General features: G+C 50.2%; 2 protein-coding genes across 3 annotated transcripts in view; one reads left to right on the forward strand and one right to left on the reverse strand.

Moving 5' to 3' along the window:
- The first annotated feature begins 1,006 nt into the window (after positions 1 to 1,006).
- Positions 1,007 to 4,406, forward strand: ZNF768 (zinc finger protein 768). The gene is made up of 2 exons (XM_053555067.1): positions 1,007 to 2,057; positions 2,343 to 4,406. Exons 1-2 carry the CDS (start codon positions 1,970 to 1,972, stop codon positions 3,896 to 3,898), a joined length of 1,644 nt encoding a protein of 547 aa, XP_053411042.1. The 5' UTR covers positions 1,007 to 1,969; the 3' UTR covers positions 3,899 to 4,406.
- A 1,283-nt stretch (positions 4,407 to 5,689) lies between these two features.
- Positions 5,690 to 19,726, reverse strand: part of ITGAL (integrin subunit alpha L) — a 51,535-nt gene continuing 37,498 nt past the window's right edge. For both annotated transcript variants that reach the window (XM_053555016.1, XM_053555017.1), the window contains exons 25-31: positions 18,863 to 18,938; positions 16,708 to 16,821; positions 16,426 to 16,482; positions 16,235 to 16,333; positions 15,501 to 15,596; positions 14,762 to 14,872; positions 5,690 to 11,946 (exon numbers count right to left, since the gene is read on the reverse strand). In XM_053555016.1, coding sequence (XP_053410991.1) covers positions 11,773 to 11,946; positions 14,762 to 14,872; positions 15,501 to 15,596; positions 16,235 to 16,333; positions 16,426 to 16,482; positions 16,708 to 16,821; positions 18,863 to 18,938 — 727 coding nt within the window. In that variant the 3' untranslated portion in view covers positions 5,690 to 11,772. The remainder of the gene's footprint in view (positions 11,947 to 14,761; positions 14,873 to 15,500; positions 15,597 to 16,234; positions 16,334 to 16,425; positions 16,483 to 16,707; positions 16,822 to 18,862; positions 18,939 to 19,726) is intronic.

A 19,726-nucleotide genomic window follows, 5' to 3' on the forward strand; every position in this document is an offset into this window, starting at 1 on the left:
CCGAAGTGTTCTTAGATGCCTTAAGGCTAGATGGTTCGCTCTCTGTCCAATTCCCCTCCTGAACTCTTTTCAACTCTTTCCTCACCAGAAGGAATCCTGCCTTCCTGTAAGAAAATACAGAAACCACGGACTAAGGCTCCCAGGGATTGAGTTAAACTCAGGTTTGGCGGAAGGTGGAGGGAAGATGCAACGTAATAGAAAAGAAAGAGGCGTCTCTCCGCGGGAGAATCCCAGTTGGACTGGCTCTTTCAGCACTTGGACTTGTGGGAAGAGGAAAGTACGAGGAAGGGGTGTAAGGGAGAGTGGAGGAGGAGGGTGTCGGTCCACAGCTCTCTTGGCTTTCATTCTTTTTTTTTTTTTTTGTAGAGACAAGAGTCTCACTTTATGGCCCTTGGTAGAGTGCCGTGGCCTCACACAGCTCACAGCAACCTCCAACTCCTGGGCTTAAGCGATTCTCTTGCCTCAGCCTCCCGAGTAGCTGGGACTACAGGCGCCCGCCACAACGCCCGGCTATTTTTTGGTTGCAGTTTGGCCGGGGCCGGGTTTGAACCCGCCACCCTCGGTATATGGGGCCGGCGCCTTACCGACTGAGCCACAGGCGCCGCCCTTTCATTCTTTTTTTTTTATTTTTAATTTGGCCGGGGCTGGGTTTGAACCCACCACCTCCGGCATATGAGACCGGCACCCTACCCGCTGAGCCACAGGCGCCGCCCTTGGCTTTCATTCTTAAGAAAGATAAAACATAACGGAGGGTGAATGGGGGTGGAAAAAGTTTTGAAAGTACAGTCCTGGCTCGAGGGGAGACAGGCACTTCCCTCCCACTCATTCCTGCAGGCACTTCTGGCATACAAGGGAGGTGGAACCGGCTTGAGCGTCTCCAGCCAATCAGAAAGGTGCCCCTCGTTCCCTGGCGACCATTAACGCCTAGAAGCCCGTGGAGTTGGACGAGGCGGGGCGGAGAGAGCACGAGCTCCATCGGCCAATCGTTGAGTTCCCTGGGAGGTGGGGCGGTGCCTCTGGAAATAGGAGGCGGGGCTGTCACCTTGGCAACAGTCTTAGTCCTCCCCGAGGGGGGGTGGGGAAGATTAGGCAGAGCAGGGAAGGGAGGGGGCCAGAAGGGGCGGGCGCGGGTGCCCCTTTGTGGGAGACTGGAGTTCAAGGAGGGGGTTCCAGGCTTAAGAATCTCGATGAGGCCAAAGGGGAGTCAGTCCAGTTTCCCGAGGCGCGGCCGGAGCTGACCTGGAGGCCCGGGAGGGGAGGGGATCTAGACACCGCCCCCGCTGGCGCCGGGAAGCGTCGTTCCTTCTCGCTGACCTTGGTCTCGCTGGTCGCCTCGCCCTTGGCCACACACGCTGACGGACGTAGAGCTCGGGAGACGGACAGACAGGCTCCTGGACTGACGGAGACCTAGAACATAGGCATATAAACTGCCCCAGCCCCGTCCTGCAGTCTCTGGGGCGCCCGATCCTCCCCACACTGCCAGGGCCATCCAGCCCAGGGTTAATGCCAACGAGTTTCCACCTCCAGCGGCTCCTAGAGCGGCCGCGGCGCTAGCCAGCGGGGGGGAACTGGCCGCGGACGGACACTTCCTGTGCGGGGGGAGGGGAGTTGGACAGCCGCAACCCGGCCGGGGGGCAGTCGGTGGGGTCTCGAGTGAGGAGCTGTGTCTGGGGGTGGCAAGGCGAGTCGTGAAGCCCTCATCTCCGAGGCCACGACGTGTAGGGGCCCGTAAGGGCCACAGGGCAAACCGAGACCTTGGAAGGGGGGCGGGGCCGCGGGTAGGGGAGGGGCTCGGCGGGCCGGAGAGGCCCAGGGTCAAGACGTCCGGCCTCACGGGCCGGGCCTGGGCAGCCGCGTCCCTTTGGTGGTGCTGAGCGGGAGGTAGCGCGGGCCTGGGTCTCAGGGCACTCGTGCCAGGTCGCAGGATCGTCCACCATCTCCGCCTCCGCTGCACTGGAAGCCTGCGGGGATGGAGCGGGAGGCGTCGCCGTGGGTCATGGAGCCCCAGGGTATGCAAAGTCCTGACGAAATGGGAAGCCCTGAAAGGTCCCTCAAAGGTGAGGAGAGACCGCTCCTCCGAGGAGTGAACCTGGGAGTGGGAGAAGGGACTTTGTTTCGTGGGAAGGAAAGAGGGCCTGGGGCTTGGACATCTGGGACTTGAAGGAGGTAGGGGCCAGGGACTGGGTGTTCTGAGTCGGCTAAGGTGGGCGTGAGAATTTCAGCACCTGTTCAAGGGCCAGCGACCCTGCATGAGGAGAGGGGGAGGTTTGGGGAAGCTAATGAACCAAATGACCTTCCAGGGCCCCCACAACCTGGGTTTCTGTAATTCTCTGATCCTGCAGGCAACGTGAGTGAGAATGAGGAAGAGGAAATTTCCCAGCAAGAAGGCACTGGCGACTATGAAGTTGAAGAGATACCATTTGGACTTGAACCCCAAAGCCCTGGGTTTGAGCCACAAAGCCCAGAGTTTGAACCACAAAGCCCCAGGTTTGAGCCTGAAAGTCCGGGGTTTGAGTCCGGAAGCCCTGGGCTTGTGCCCCCAAGCCCTGAGTTTGCACCCAGAAGCCCTGATTCAGATTCTCAGAGCCCTGAGTTTGAATCCCAGAGTCCTAGGTATGAACCCCAAAGCCCTGGGTATGAACCCAAGAGCCCTGGATATGAACCTCGGAGCCCTGGGTATGAACCCAAGAGCCCTGGATATGAATCTCAGAGCTCCAGGTATGAATCCCAGGATCCTGAGTTCAAAACCCCAAGCTCTGAATTTGAAGCTCAAAGTTCCAAATTCCAGGAAGGTGCAGAGACACTTCTGAATCCTGAGGAAAAGAATTCCTTAAACATCCCCTTAGGAGTTCATCCCCTGGACTCCTTCACTCAGGAGTTTGGGGAGCAGCCCACAATGGGCCTGCCCATAGGTCCACCTTTTGAGATGCCCACAGGAGCCCTGCTGGCTACACCCCAGTTTGAGATGCTTCAGAATCCCCTGGGTCTGACAGGAGCTCTTCGGGGTCCAGGCCGAAGGGGTGGCCGAGCCAGGGGTGGGCAGGGCCCTCGGCCTAACATTTGTGGTATCTGTGGGAAGAGCTTTGGGAGAGGCTCAACCCTGATCCAGCACCAGCGCATCCATACGGGTGAGAAGCCCTATAAATGTGAGGTCTGTAGCAAGGCCTTCTCCCAGAGCTCTGACCTCATCAAACACCAGCGCACACACACAGGTGAGCGGCCCTACAAATGTCCCCGCTGCGGCAAGGCCTTTGCTGACAGCTCTTACCTGCTTCGCCACCAGCGCACCCACTCTGGCCAGAAGCCCTACAAGTGCCCACACTGTGGCAAGGCCTTCGGGGACAGCTCCTACCTCCTGCGGCACCAGCGCACCCATAGCCATGAGCGGCCCTACAGCTGCACTGAGTGCGGCAAATGCTACAGCCAGAACTCGTCCCTGCGCAGCCATCAGAGAGTGCATACCGGCCAAAGGCCCTTCAGCTGTGGCATCTGCGGCAAGAGCTTCTCTCAGCGGTCAGCACTTATCCCTCACGCCCGCAGCCATGCCCGTGAGAAGCCCTTCAAATGCCCTGAGTGTGGCAAGCGCTTTGGCCAGAGCTCTGTGCTGGCCATCCACGCGCGCACCCATCTGCCAGGCCGCACCTACAGCTGCCCTGACTGTGGCAAGACCTTCAATCGCTCCTCCACGCTGATTCAGCACCAGCGCTCCCACACAGGCGAACGTCCTTACAGGTGTGCTGTATGTGGCAAGGGCTTCTGCCGCTCTTCCACGCTGCTGCAGCATCACCGTGTCCACAGCGGTGAGCGGCCCTATAAGTGTGATGACTGTGGAAAGGCCTTCTCGCAGAGCTCTGACCTCATCCGCCACCAGCGGACCCATGCAGCCGGCCGGCGCTGACCTGGGGCCCCAGCATGGGTGGGAGGTGCAGGTGGAAAAGAAGGGGACAGGGAACTGGGGAAACCTTTAGAGAGGATAGTGGAAGAACTGGAGGAGAATGGAAGCTTGAAGATTCTGGGAAAAGAGGGCCAGCGTAGAGGAAGTGACATGCCCTGGAGACTTAGGGGAAATGGGCTATGAAGTGGGGTTGGAGGGAAGCCAGACAGGCACAGGGGGCTCAGATCCAGAGAGAGGTCAGCAGAGAGCTGGCAGCATGCTCCTTGGTGGGTGGGTGCCTGGCCTGCTAGAGTGGGTGGGGGGTGGGAGAGGGAGGGTTACTTAGAGTGGAGTAGCTTAGACTGGTAGCTGCTGAGACCCCTCATGTGAGCCAGGAGCAGATAAGAGGGTAGGTGGGGTCGGGAGTGGGGCCTTGGGGTAGGCCTGTGCCTTTGGGTACACACCCCAGCTTCCCATGTCTTTCTCAGGCTGTGGAGCCCCTGAGTTCGAGTTCAATAAAAACCTTTATGTGATACGAGACTCCTCCTTAAAATATGTGCATGGACACTGCCCCAGGCAGCAGGAGAGGATAGTCCCGTGAACAACCTGTGATGCCCCAAGGCCTTGTCTGGGAATTGCTTTTTGTTGTTGCTGAAGATGGTGTCTCAGTATGCTGCCCTTGTCTTAGGACTGCACTCAGCGGAAGTGTTTTTATATTTAAGTGTTTGACTGGAATCTTAAAATCTGAGGCGTAGAAGGCCTGATTTGCCCGTATCTACCCAAGTTCATGTCCCATGCTTTGAATGCTACACAAACACAGAGCCTACTGTGGGAATTGTGAGAAAACCCTCAACTTTGCCGAGATCCTGCTTCCTAAATAAATACAGAGGGTCAGTCCTTGGGCCAGAAAACAGATGGTATGGTGATTACATGATTGCTCTAGCCCCTAAGACCCTCCCCAGACTGGTCTTGATCTTCACAGCTGCTTTTTAGGATCCATGTACCTGTTGGTAGGACCACCTTACCCCATTCCATCTTTATCTTGCTTTCCTTTACCATCCAAGCCTCAGCCTTCTTAACACTTGGTCCCTCAGGAGTGGATCGGTACTTAGTGCCATCAGTGAGTCTGGGGTAATATGGAGTGTGGCCTGTTGCCACCTTAGGTGAGGACAGGCCATCCCCTGGGGCCAGGCACATTTTGAGATGAGTGCCTAGTAAGGGCCTGACAATGCTTTGTGAAGGTTTATTCATTCTAAGTCATTGTGGCTAAGAGGCAGATGTGACATTCAGATTGAATCTACGGGGCTCCACCCACCACGCCCTAGCAGTTTGTTTCTTGGGTCTCTGGATTCTGACATCATCATCTACCCTGTCCATCCTCAGGGTCTTAAAACTTGTTAAGAGCAAATCACCTCTCTGAGCACCTTTTAGTGCAACCTCTCATGATCTGTAAGCTCTGGAAGAGCTTAAGGGATCATGTAGTTCAATACAATTTAGTTGGTTTAGTGGTTTTCAAACATCAAATTATTTTTGGAAGCAGAACTTTTGTTTTTTGAGACAGAGTCTTACTATGTTGCCCTTGGTAGAATGTTGTGGCATCACAGCTCACAGCAAACTCAAACTCTTGGGCTTAAGCGATTCTCTTGCCTAAGCCTCCTGAGTAGCTGGAACTATAGGTGCCCACCACAACACCCGGCTATTTTTTGGTTGTAGTTGTCATTGTTTAGCAGGCACCAGCTTCAGTGTATGTGGCCATTGTGCTACTCACTGAGCTACAGGCCCCGAGCCGCAGAACATTATTTTTCAAATGATATCTTATAATCTTTTAAAGATTTTTATAAAATTTATGCAGATTTTTCTAAGGACATTTTACCATACATAATTTCAAATGTTATAATACCCCAACTCCTACATTTAATATACTTTTCCACATATATATAACTATATATGTTGAATACACATGCTGTTGACTACCTGACATGATATTATACATATAGATACTTAAACAATCATTTTAATTCTGTTTAATTTTCATATTTTGGAGTTAATGTTTTTCAGCTCCCAAATATGTCTGTAGGTCCTTGAAAGCTGGGAGGCGCTGGGCCCAGTGCCTATGGTGCTTAATTGATAAAGTGGCCTGTGTATGTACAAAACCTCAGGATACTAAACCAGAGCCAGTGAGAGGGGGAACTCCGCTGCTCAGATTCACCCTTCTCTTCTATGATCTCCTGAGATACCTCTAGGGGCAAAGTGGAGTAGACCAGACCCTGAATGGAATGTATCTCCCCCAAGATCACACAAAAAGCTCATAGAAGACAACACAATAGCACATATTTGTGTAAACTAAAAAAAAAAGCCTCATGGAAGAGCTATACCTCTAACATACCTCTCTTGACACATGGTCCAGCATGCCGCTTCCGCTAACACCAACCTGGCAAAAAACCCATTTTTTTCTCTCTCTCTCTTTTTTTTTTGAGACAGTCTTACTTTGTCACCCTCAGTAGAGTGCGCTGGCATTATAGCTTATAGCAACCTCCAACTCTTGGGCTCAAAGGATCTTCCTTGCCTCATTCTCCAGAGCAGCTGGGATTACAGGTGCCCACCACAAATGCTGGGCACATATATTTTTTAGAGACGGTGTCTCGCTCTTGCATAGGATGGCCTCAAACTCCTGAGCTCAGGCAATTCACAGAGTGCTGGGTTTACAAGTGTGAGCCACCATACCCGGCCAATAAACCTTTTTTTTTTTTTTTTTGAGACAGAGTCTCACTTTTTTGCCCTTGGTAGAGTGCTGTGGCATCACAGCTCACAGTAACCTCAAACTCTCAGGCTTAAGTGATTCTCCTTTCTCAGCCTCCCAAGTAGCTAGGATTACAGGCGCCTACCACAAGGCCCAGCTATTTATTTATTTATTTTTGGTTGTAGTTGTCGTTGTTTGGCAGGCCCAGGTCGAATTCGAACCCGCCAGCTCTGATATATGTGGCTGGAACCCTAGCTGCTGAGCTACAGGCGCCAAGCCCAATAAACCATTTCTATCTACTGCCATCATCAAGCATTTATGTGCTGAGAACTGTGCTAAGCGGTTTACAAGTGTTATCACATTTAATTCTCAATGCTCACAACAGCTCTAACGTACATACACTTTGGTTTGGTTTAGTTTTTTAGAGATAGGGTTGCTCTGTGTTGCCCAAGTTGGACTCAACCTCCTGAGCTTAAGTGATCCTCCCTGCCTCAGCCTCCTGAATAATAAGGGACTGAATATGTGACAGTTTTTCCCATTTTACAAATGAAGAAACATATCCCAAAGAGGTTAAGTAATTGGCCCACCTCATATGGCTAGGAAGCAGAGCCTGGATTTGAATCCAAAGCTGAATGAGTTTTGACTATTTTCTAAAAAGTATTAAGGACAGCACCTGTGGCTCAGTGAGGAGGGTGCTGGCCCCATATACTGAGGATGGTGTGTTCAAACGCAGCCCCGGATTAAGTGCAACAAAAAAATAGCTGGATTATTGTACACAGCTATGATTTAATAAAAAAATAAAAAAAGTTAAAAATAGCTGGGCATTGTGGCAGGCACCTGTGGTCCCAGCTACTTGGGAGGCTGAGGCAAGAGAATCGCCTACACCCAGGAACTGGAGGTTGCTGTGAGTTGTGTGACGCCACGGCACTCTACCAAGGGTGACAAAGTGAGACTCTGTCTCTACCCAAAAAAAAAAAAGAAAGTATTATGATGTTTACTTTTTTCACTCTTTCTCTCACAAGTACAGTGTTTTCTAGAGGTTATATAACATGTGATGACATGTCATTACTCTGGGTAGCTTGAGTGTTCTTTGTTTTAGAGACAGAGTCTTGCTATGTCACTCAGACTGGAGTGTAGTGGTGCAATTATAGCTCACTGCAGCCTTGAACTCCTGGGCTCAAGAAATCCTTCCACCTCAGCCACAATGCTGGCTAATATTTTAATCATTATTATTATTATTTATTTATTTTTTTTTGAGACAGAGTCTCAAGCTATTGCCCTGGGTAGAGTGCTGTGCCATCACAGCTCACAGCAACCTCCAACTCTTGGGCTTAAGCGATTCTCCTGCCTCTGCCTCCCAAATAGCTGGGACTACAGGCGCCCGCCACAACGCCCAGCTATTTTTTAGTTGCAGCCATCATTGTCGTTTGGCGGGTCCAGGCTGGATTCGAAACCGCCAGCTCAGGTGTATGTGGCTGGCGCTTGAGCCATATTTAAATTATTTTGAGACAGAGTCTCACTCAACTGTCCCAGGCTGGAATGGCATGGTGTCATAGCTCACAGCAACCTCAAACTCCGGGGCTTCAGTTATCCTCCTACTTCAGGCTCCCAAGTAGCTGGGACTATAGGTGTTTGCCACAATACCTGGCTCATTCTTCTATTTTTAGTAGAGACAGGGTCTCACTCTTGCTCAGGCTGGTCTCAAACTCCTGAACTCAAGTGATCTTCTTGCCTTGGCCTCCCAGAGTGCGAGGATTACAGGTGTGAACCAACAGTCTGGCCTACGGTAAGGAAGATTTTAATGTACATAAAAGAGGTGGAGCAGGCCATGGTGGCAAGGGGAACAGCATGTGCAAAGTCACAGCGGTGGGGAAAGATAAGTAGGTATGTGAAGACAGGTGCTGTTAGGTTTCAAACCTATGAGCTCAGGCAATCCACCCGCCTGGGCTTCCCAGAGTGCTAGGATTTTTTTTTTTTTTTTTTTTTTTTGAGACAGAGCCTCAAGCTGTCGTCCTGGGTAGAGTGCCCTGGCATCACAGCTCACAGCAACCTCCAACTCCTGGGCTCAAGTGATTCTCCTGCCTCGGCCTCCCAAGTAGCTGGGACTACAGGCACCCGCCACAATGCCCGGCTATTATTTGGTTGCAGCTGTCATTGTTGTTTGGCAGGCCCAGGCTGGATTCGAACCTGCCAGCTCAGGTGTATGTGGCTGGCGCCTTATCTGCTTGAGCCACAGGCACAGAGCCTCAGGGTGCTAGGATTACCGGCGTGAGCTACATGCCCTGCCAGGGCCATTAGGTTACGTTTCCTGGACAGGGTGATGACAACGCTCATCCTGAAAGGACACTCACTTTATTCGTTTCAACTTTGATGAAAATATTTACAATTTTGTGTGTGTCACAAAATATCATTCCCTGACCACCTACCTATGACATCCTCCATCAGCCCCTGACTATCCCACTTTATTTTCTTCACAGCCCCTATTACTACTGGCAATCACAGTTCTACTTGTTAACTGTTTTCTTACTGGAGCAAAAGCTTCCCGAGAGCAAGAACTTGTCTGTCTTGTTCATCTTTACATCTTCAGAGCCCAGAACAGGGCCTGACACAAACACTCAAGAAATATGAATGGACTCAGTGCCTGTAGTACAGTGGTTACGGCACCAGCCACATATAATGAAGTTGGTGGGTTCAAACCCAGCCCGGGCCAGCTAAAACAATAACAACTGCAACAAAAAATAGCCAGGCGTTGTGGCGGGCGCCTGTAGTCCCAGCTACTTGGGAGGCTGAGGCAGGAGAATTGCCTAAGCCCAAGAGTTGGAGGTTGCTGTGAGCTGACACCACAGCCCTCTACTGAGGGTGACATAGTGAGACTCTGTCTCAAAAAAAAAAAAAAATAGAAAGAAAGAAATACGAATGAATAGAAGCTGACTTATGTTTCATGATACCTATTACTATTTCATGTACTTTTAGTAGTTCTGTAATATGCCTGAAAGGTAAGCCTTTTTCCTCCTCTCCGGAAAAATGGGTCTCTCTGCTTCCTTCCTGATGTCTGCTTATGTGCCACCCACATGGTTCTCTGGGAGCTGATTCCCAGGAGAGTAGTTGATGAGGTTGGAGGGTCTGAGGCTTTGAGAGACTTTTTTGGGTATTGCATGCAACACTCAGGAATGTTCACCTATTCTCCTGTAGGCAGAAAGGGGGTCATCAAAGGTCTTGCTGGGGACACCAGACTGTTGCTTCTCACCTCTGGCTTCTACAGTTGCAATGTTTTCTCTCTCCTGCTAGTGCTAGATGGAGAGGTGGACTTACAGTCACTTCATGTTTCCAGGGAGGCCTGCTGACCACAAGAGGGCAGCAGTGGCTGGCCCCACTCTGTTCCTTCTGAAGGGGGGGGTACCTGTGGCTCAGTGAGTAGGGCGCTGGCCCCATATACTGAGGGTGGCGAGTTCGAACTGGGCCCCCTGCCACACTGCAACAAAAAATAGTTGGGCGTTGTGGCGGGCACCTGTGGTCCTAGCTACTCTGGAGGCTGAGGCAAGTGAATTGCTTAAGCCCAAGAGCTGGAGGTTGCTGTGAGCTGGGATATCACTGTACTCTACCGAGGGTGACAAAGTGAGACTCTGTCTCTAAAAAAAAAAAAAATGGTGCAGAGCATCTGCGTCTATATGCCCATGATAATGATTTGTCAAATGTTTCCTAATATTTCTCACATTCTGTGACTCTCTCTGCTTCTCTTTTGAATGAACCCATGATGTCATATACAGGTCAGTATCTGAGGGTCATTGTCCCCCAAAAAAAGAAAAGAAAGGAAGAAGAGCTATTTGGGTCCCATTTAATGAAAGGGTTGAGAGGGAAATATTCATTTAATTGAGCCAGGTGGGAATGATGGCACCCACAGAAATGCATCACAATTTTGGACAGAATTTCAGATTTATTGGGCAAATGTCTGCTGGCACTGTGCTTGGTGCTAGGGCCCCAGGGGAACAGATGTAGTCCCCACTTTGAGTCACAGTCACCCAGTGGGGGCCCCTGCACAGGTGTGGTGAGTCCTGTGGGAGGCTGTGGAGCCAGGACAGGGGCTGAGCCTAGGAAGACTGAGCCCCAAAGGATGTGGATGCCAGGGGGTCATCAAGCTTTTTCTGTGTCTTCCCACAGGCTCTGTCATTAATTCAATGAAATTATGTCAAGCACCTATGTGCCCTGTCCTTTGATATCACCAGGGGTCCCAAGGTGAACAAGAGAGGTATGGTCCCTACCCTCATGGAGTTCACTGTCAGAGAGATAGATATGAAGTGCATAAATCATTAAACAGTTAGCAAACATGACCTGTACCCTGAAGTACCTGGGGGCTGGAGTAAGTGTGAACAACGTGGGAACCCTACTGAGTTGGTCAGGGGCGGCCCTGAGGAAATGATTTGCGAGTGGGGATCTGCGGCTGAGTGTGAGTGAGCCAGGAGAGTGGAGAGGAAGGTTCCAAGCCAAGGGAGTCATCAGGGTGAAGGCAACAAGACAGAAAGGAGCTTGGTTTGAGAAAGACTGGTGTAACCGGAGCTTAGAGAGGGAGGTGGATGTCGCTAAAGAGGCTGGGAAGGCCACAGGGGCCCAGTTTTGCAGAGCCTTGGAAAACCTATTAAGGAATTTGGTCTTTGGCCAAAGAGCAAGGCAATGGTTGCAGTCATGTAGTGACACCAATCACATTTGCTCTCTGGCACCAGAATGGAACACTGGCTGCCTGCCAGGCAGTAGAGAGTGCCGGGAAAGGTTCTGGGAGTCTGAGGCATCCGTGGACATTTAAGAGCAGGTGTGCCACTAGGTCTTGAGAGAGCCACTAGGTCTTGAGACTACAGTTTCTCCAAATTTAGATCAGATATTCTGTTCCAGGGGAGGGAAGTAAGGGACACTGGTAGAAGATGGGACCATCTCATAACTACAAGGCCTCACCTCTGTAGCCTTCCCGGCTTGTGCCTCAGCAGATTCTCACTGTGAGCCCACAAAAGGAGGCAGGTGGGAATGAGTTCCACGTTCAAGATAGGGAAACTGAGGCCTAGAGAGGGGCAGTGACTTGCCCGAGGACACAGCAGAAATGCAGGTTGAGGCAGACAGGTCTCCAGCATCCCAGACCCAGTCCTGGGTCTCTGTGCACCAGGCCTAGGCCTCAGTCCTTGCCACCTCCATCCTGGGCCTCCTCTTCATGCAGGGGCTCCAGGCAACCCGGATCCTTGGTCTCTTCCCCAGATGCCAGCTGCCCAGAGTCTTCTCCAGAGATTCCATTTGGGACACTTGCATCAGCCTCCATCTTCTCCTTCAGGTTCCGTTTAAAGAAGCCAACCTGTACAAAGACAAAAATTGCATGAGCAATTCAAAGTGCCACGGGGCACTTTGGACTGGTGGGCCCCAGGAAAATGTGAGAATGCTTTGTAAGTTAAGAAGTCAAAAGTGGTTCAGTGCCTGTAGCTTAGTGGCTAGGGTGCTGGCCACATATACCGGGGCTGGCGGGTTCATACCTAGCCCGGGCCTGCTAAACAATATGACAACTACAACAAAAACATAACCGGGCGTTGTGGTGGCGCCTGTAGGCCCAGCTACATGGGAGGCTGAGGCAAGAGAATCACTTGAGCCCAAGAGTTTGAGGTTGCTGTGATGCCATGGCACTCTACTGAGGGTGACATAGTGAGACTTGTCTCAAAAATAAAAAAAAAAAAAGAAGTCAAAAGTGCCATAGTCACATGGAGTCTACTCAGATGATGGGGTGAGGGCATCTGCTATGCTTAGTTCTTGGCAGTATTTTCAAAAGCTTTAAGTTTAATAATTCGTTCTTTGTCTCATCAAAATGTCATGTACCAATTTTTCAGGCAGGTAATTCAACAGTATCTGATAATATTAATACTAAAGAGGAAAAGCTGGTGCTTATATAGTGTACAGTAGGTGTCATGTCCTCTTCATTAGATGCTCAAAACATAGGTGGGCGGCACCTGTGGCTCAAAGGAGTAGGGTGCCGGCCCCATAAGCCAGAGATGACAGGTTCAAACCCAGCCCTGGCCAAAAACTAAAAAAAAAAAAACAACAAAAAACCAAACAAAAAAACCCCCATAGATAGTCTTCTGCCCAGCAATTCCATATCTAGGAATTAATTTCAAAGAATATTTGGACAAGTGTTCAGAGATTTAGGTAATAAGAGCCTTTTTAAAAAATCAAATTGTTTGAAATGGATGTACCTCAGAAACAATTTGAATGTTCTGCAAGAGGGAACTTGAATGAAAGATGGAGCATCCAGACAGCAGGAAACTAGCCAAGTCAAAGAGAAAGAGGTAGAGCTTATACAGAAAGATATTAAGATACAGTATCAGGAGGCCTAGTGCAGCAGCTCACACTTGTAATTTTAGCCCTCTGGGAGGCCAAGGCTGGAGGATGGCTTAAACTCAGGAGCTCAAGACCAGCCTGAGCAAGAGTGGGGCCCCATCTCTATTAAAGATAGAAAAATTAGGGTGGCGCCGTGGCTCAAAGGGGTAGGGTGCCGGCCCCATATGCTGGAGGTGGCGGGTTCAAACCCAGCCCCAGCCAAAATACACTGCAAAAAAAAAAAAAAAAGATAGAAAAATTAACTAGGCATTGTGGCGGGCGCCTGTAGTCCCAGATATTCAGGAGGCTGAGGCAGGAGGATCACTTGAGCCCAGTGGTTTGAAGTTGCTGTGAGCTAGGCTGAGGCCATGGCCCTCTAGCCTGGGTGACAGAGTGAGACTCTGTCTATAAAGAAAAAAAAAAAGAATAAAAAAAATATAGTCTCAAGTGTACAAGTTTCCCAACCGGGTATATATAGTATTATCCCATCTACATTTTCTACGTGTAAACACATAAACTCTCTTTTTCTTTCTCTCATGCTCACATGTATCGTATATGTTAACCAAATTAGAAGCTGGAAGAATATAAACAAAATGATTGTTAATGACAACCCTCTGGGGGTGCAATAAAGAGAAACTGTGATTTTCTACATTCTTTTTTTTTTTGAGACAGTCTCACTTTATCGCCCTCGGTAGAGTGCTGTGGCATTACAGCTCACAGCAACCTTCAGCTCTTGGGCTTAGGCGATTCTCTTGCCTCAGCCTCCTGAGCAGCTGGGACTACAGGTGCCTGTCACAACGCCCAGCTGTTATTGTTGTTGTTGTTGCAGTTTGGCTGGGGCCGGGTTCAAACCTGCCACCCTTGGTATATGGGGCCAGCGCCCTACCCACTGAGCCACAACACCACCCTGATTTTCTATATTCTTTCTTTCTCTCTTTTTTTTTTCCCCACTGTGGCCCAAGCTGAAGCACTTTGGTGTGATGACAGCTTAGTGCAGCTTTGAACTCCAAAGGTCAAGAGGTCCTCCCGCCTCAGCCTCCCAAGTAGGTAGGACTGCAGGCTGAAGCCACTATGCTTGGCTAATTTGTTTAAAAATTTCCCATAGAGACAGGGTCTCACTATGTTGTTCAGTCTGGTCTTGACCTGGTAGCCTCATGTGACCCTCCTGCCTCAGCCTCCCAAAGTGTTGGATTATAAGCATGAGCCACCACATCCAACCTATGTTCTCCTTTCTGTAATATTTGATTTTTTAAAAAATATGAAATATCTGCCTTCTGATATTCTTCATCTGTAATTTCTACTCATCCTTCAAATCCTAGCTCAAATGTCACCTTTCTTGGGAGGCCTGCCTAGGCCGCCACAGCGTACCTTAGGTCTCTCTGTTTTAGGCTCCAGAACATACAGCCCTGGCTGTAGTTCTCATCATGCTTGTCACTGACTATCTCCCCCATTAGAATGTGAGGTGCACAAAGGCAGGAACCACGCTTGTGGCATATATCTCTGTATCCTGGTGCCTGGTACGGTGCCCAGCACCCAGGAGACCCTCGATATGTGGGTGCTTCCCTCTCCCTCCTCTCCTGGATTCCTAGTCCTGGCCCTGCCAGTGCTGGGCTGTGTGATGGGGGGAAGTGTCACTTGCTCTGTGGGCCTTGGCAGCCTTCTCTGTAGTAGGAGGGAGTAGGTGAAGCCCCCCATCTCCCCAGCTATAATGCTGTCTGGTCTTGGTGTGCCCTCCCTGGCTCCTGCAACTCCTCTTCACCAGTCTGGCAGTCCTAGCAATGCCGGTTACTCCCAGGCGCTCCCACCTTATACAGTGCTATAAAAATCAGCAGCAGCAACAGCAGCCCCCCGACGCCGCTCAGCACGTAGAGATACAGCATGTCCTTCTCGTACATGATGTCAACCTTCATGGTGACCTGGGGGAGGAGTAGGGGAGGAAAGTACTGAGAAGAGGCCTTTCCCAGCCCTGAAGTCCTTGTGGCCCATCCCAGACCTTCTCCCGCCAACATGTTATCCACTGCAGTTTACTGCAGTGACTTGGTCAACATGGACCATGGCCTGCCCTAGGGCTTAAGTGGCTTCCCATGAGCCCCAGGATAAAATGCCAGAATCTCAGCTCAGCATTCAAAGCTTTCTAGAATTTGGCTGCTGCTTATTTTTTAGATTTGTCTTCCTTTCTCATGCTCGGCTTGCCCATCACATTGAACTTCCTGTTCTTTGAAACTGCCCTGTCCCCTTGGGCAGTGGTGGCCACTGCACTTGTTGCTTTCTGCTTACAGAGCTCTGTCTTCATCCTCTCACTATCAGATCAGTAGCCCTTTACTAACCTACCAACACATAAGTGAGCACATCTCAGATCACCTTGTGGTCAGCCACTTGCTGACCAGTGGTGGTGGGAACTTCCCTCAGACTGGCTCTGGCTGTGGGAAAGTTGTGACTTGTGTGGAGCCCTGACCTTTCCTAGAGGCTCTCCCACCTCTAGCTAGGCCCTGGGGCTCTCAGCTCTGCTGTCTGCTTCTGGGGCATCTGAGAAAGGAGCCATACCTGGGCCAGGGAGGTGTTGCTGCCATAGAGGTGGAAATGCTTGGTGCTGTTGAAGGAGATGGAGAGGGAGCTGCAGAGGCTGAGCATGGAGGCGGCCTGGGGAGGGGGAGGCAGATATCAGGCCCAGGGGCCTTCACACAGTGGGAGGTGCAGAGGCACAGGGACCCTGGAGGGCGCCCACCTCTACTCAGCTCTCTATTGTGGCATTCTTTTTTTTTTTTTTTTTTTTGAGACAGAGACTCAAGCTGTTGTCCTGGGTAGAGTGCCATGGTGTCACAGCTCACAGCAACCTCCAACTCAGGCTCAAGCGATCCTCTTGCCACAGTTTTTCTATCTTTAGTAGAGATGGGGTCTTGCTTTTGCTCAGGCTGGTCTCGAACTCATGAGCTCAAGCCATCTACTCACTTTGGCCTCCCAGAGTGCCAGGATTACAGGCGTAAGCCACCACGCCCGGCCTACTGTGGCATTCTAATGTCACTCTCCATTGTTAGAAGGAAAGTTTTCCTATAAAGAATATAGAAGAACTATCTATAAGCCCATGAAACAGCACTGCAAATTTTAAACGAATCATGATGCCCTTTCACCTGTAGCTGTGTAAAACATACAGAGGGGTTTTCTCATTTTTTCACAGAGTAAAAAAATGGAAGAAGACTGTCTGGTAGGGAGCACACCCACCTCTACCCCCAGACACCTGGCCCCACAATTACACCAGGTCTGTCACAAGCAGGGGCTACCTCGATCTCCCCCACCAGCTCCACCGTCCCAATCAGTTGGATGAGGATTTCCTGCTTGAAGACAACTGGGCAGCGGAACTCGGCTCCGGGGTGACAAGGCTGATGGGGATAAGGAATTGTGGGCTCAGGGAAGCCTATTTGTCCCGGTATGCTGCCCGCCCCAGCCAGTCTCTCGGCTTATGCGCCTATACCTCAGCCGCACTGGGAAGCCTCTTCAGGTCCTCATGATGGCAGAGGACAGGAGGGTCCTAGGAACAAGGGGTTGGGTCCTTAGTTAGTCACAGCCGCCCCTCAGCCCAGATAAGAGCCTGGGATCCCAGTTCTCCTCCCTTTCTCCTGGCCCTGGGAGAATTCAAACATCACCGAGCCCAACATTCTTACCCTTCCCCACACACCAGCCCTGCCCTCTGCACCCCTGGACATGCTCATCCCACAGGCCTGAGCAGCCTCTCCATCACCTGGGCAGCACTCACCATCTGCACCCTCCACTTGTGCGTAATGGGCCCCTCACTGGGAGGTTGTGGTACACCAACCAAGGCCTCCAGGGTGGGCATGTTGTGGTCATAGTTGGAAGGCTGAATCCTCACCTGGCACAGAGGACAAGGGACTAGAGGGCCCTGAATGCTAGCTACCCCAACTGCCACCCCAGATCTTGTGTGACCTCACATGCCTCTTCCAGTCATCATCAGCTGAGTCCTAAGGTCCACTATTTGTTAGGCTGTGTGTAATGACTGCCACCCCAGTTGCTCAACCCTCACAAGTCCTCAAGGCCTTGAGGTGCTCTTCCCTACTTTCCCCACACAGCAAACCCCGATATATCCTGCGAGGTCCTGCTCCAGTATCATCTCGGAAGGTTTGGCTGACTCTCCAAGGAAAAGTCGGCTCCCCATCCTCCTGTATTTGCACAACACCCTGTATATCCTTGGCAGGATGGCCAAGTATCTGCTTGTGTGTCTGTATCTCCACTAGACTATGAGCTTCCTGAGGACAGGAACTCTGTCTTATCTCACCTCCACTCCCCTATTGCTTGACATAATACTTAGCACATGATAAGCCTCCAAAAAGGTAGGTTTTTGAATGAGTGAATGTATTTAACAAGAATAGATGCAAAAATTATTTGCATAATGCAGATTGGGAAAGACTCATTTTGGCAACTACATTGAGTTAAGAAACATTTCCTGAATACCATTTATATAAAAAGAGACCCAGATGTGTATAAGACAAAAAAGTGGCACCAATAAATTCTCAGGGAGGCCAAGCAAGGAAATGTAGATCTGATTTGAGGGATCTACTGTTTATTTATTCCACAAACATTTGTGGACACTTAAAATATCTGTTAAAGTAAAAAGGCCTAATGTCAGAGGCAGCATTTGAATTTAACTTGTGAAATAAAGAATTTTGGCCAGTGAAGGTGGGAGAGGGCATCTGGAAAGAGAAGATGCAGGGAATTACGACAGCACCAGGTGAGTGCAATGTGGCTGGGGTGGGATACCTGGAAAGGAGACAAGGCTGGAAAGGAAGCTTAGAACCAGACTGTGGGGCCCCAGAAGGCCTTAGAGTGAGAAGTCAGGGCATCATTGGCCAGACAATGGGGAGTCATGGAAGGTAGCTGAGGAAGGTGGTGGATCCAGGGAGGTCCATTCACTGCAGTCATGGAATGAAAGAAGATAAGAAAGGTGGATCATGGTCCAAGATGGGAGCCTGTCTCAACATTCCAGTTGCAAAAAAGTAGTCAACTGGGTCTGAGTAGTAGCAGGAGCCTAAGAGAGAATGGGTTGCAGACAACAGGACGTGGGGAGGCAGCTAGCAGGCAGGAGGAAGGAGAAATTCATCCCTAGCAAAGTATCTAACCTAGGAGAGTAGCTCAAGCAAAAGTTTTTTTTTTGTTGTTTGTTTGTTTTGTTTTGTTTTGAGAGAGAGGGTTTCATTATGTCACCCTCGGTAGAGTGCAGTGGCGTCACAGCTCACAGCAACGTCAAACTCTTGGACTTAAGCGATTCTCTTGCCTCAGCCTTCCAAGTAGCTTGGACTACAGGTGCCCAACACAACACCTGGCTATTTTTGTTGTTATAGTTGTCATTGTTGTTTGGCAGGCCCGGGCTGGGTTCGAACCCACCAACCCTGGTGTTATGTGGCTAGCACTCTAACCACTAAGCTACAGGCGCCAAGCCTCAAGCAAAGGTTCTTGAGGAAAAGATGGCAGGGAAACAAACCAACAAAGGACTTGAAGGAAGTCAGAAGAGACGTGGCTTAGGGAAGATGACAAATTTGGTTTAAAATATATTGAAACCAAAGTTTTGAGAGGAGTCATTGTTCTCTTAGTTACATTATACTACACTGAACTGTGCTGAGCTATACTATATGGTACTATACTATAGTTATCTTCCAAAGTGAAGTGAAATGCTCTTGACTTGGTCAATGCCCACTCCACCCTCAGAGGTTCCCTCTAAGGAAACCTCAGACCCAGGGGACAGCTTGTGTGACACTACAGAGAAAGCCTCATCCAACTAGGTGGAGCGCTGGACCTGTCTATTTGGTCCATGTCTATTTGGCATCTGCATCCTCAGTCCTTAGAACAGGCTGAATGAACGTGTGACCAAAAAGGACCTTCCATACTGGGGTTCATACCTGGTAGATGTGCTTGACTTCCTGGATCTTGGGCCCTTTGGGGGTGAAACTGATATAGAGTGTGGAGTTTTTGTGGCTGTGGAGAGAGAAGAGCAGAGATGGAAGATCAAGGAGAAGCATCCTTGACTCCAGGAAGCCCTGAGTTGCCAGCCACTGTTTGAGGGACCACATGGGCATGGTCTCATTCAATCCTTATAACAGCCTTATGTTTCCCTGGGAAACTAAGGGTCCTGGAAGGGGTTAGTCTCTTGCCCAAAGCCCTACAGTAGAAGGACAGGACTAGAGCCAAGAGTGGTGTGCCTTGGAGGCTATGTCTTTCCCACTATGTGCCACCTCACCAGAGTCTGTGCTGTCCTCTGGGCCCAGTTCATCTCCTAGATCACAGTTCATCTCCTAGATAACCACATTAGCCAACGGCTAACCCTCTGCTTCCTCTTCTGCTTTCATGTTCAAAAGTGCTGGAGACCTGGGCTCAGACACTATCCTTGTCCTTAATGCACTGAGCCAATTTGGAAAAGTCACTCTATTTTCTAGGTTTTTCTCCCTACAAACAAGATAACTCAACTAGCAATTCCTATGGGTCCTTCCTGCCACAATGTCCTGAGATTCACTGACTGTATGTACCTGAGTTTGGTCTTTCCAACTTGACCATAAGCTCTCCAAAAGCAAGAGCTGTTGTGATGAATTTTCTCCTATCTCTTCTAGCATTTCTGGCCCCAGTCAAGAGTTTGGAGGAGGCGCCTGTGGCTCAGTGAGTAGGACACCGGCCCCACATACTGAGGGTGGCAGGTTCGAACCTGACCCCTGCCAAAACTGCAACAACAAACAAATAATTTGGCTGGGGCTTTAGAGTCAGTTGGCTTG

The sequence above is a fragment of the Nycticebus coucang genome, chromosome 12 (assembly GCF_027406575.1).
Source record: "Nycticebus coucang isolate mNycCou1 chromosome 12, mNycCou1.pri, whole genome shotgun sequence".
NCBI lineage: Eukaryota > Metazoa > Chordata > Mammalia > Primates > Lorisidae > Nycticebus > Nycticebus coucang.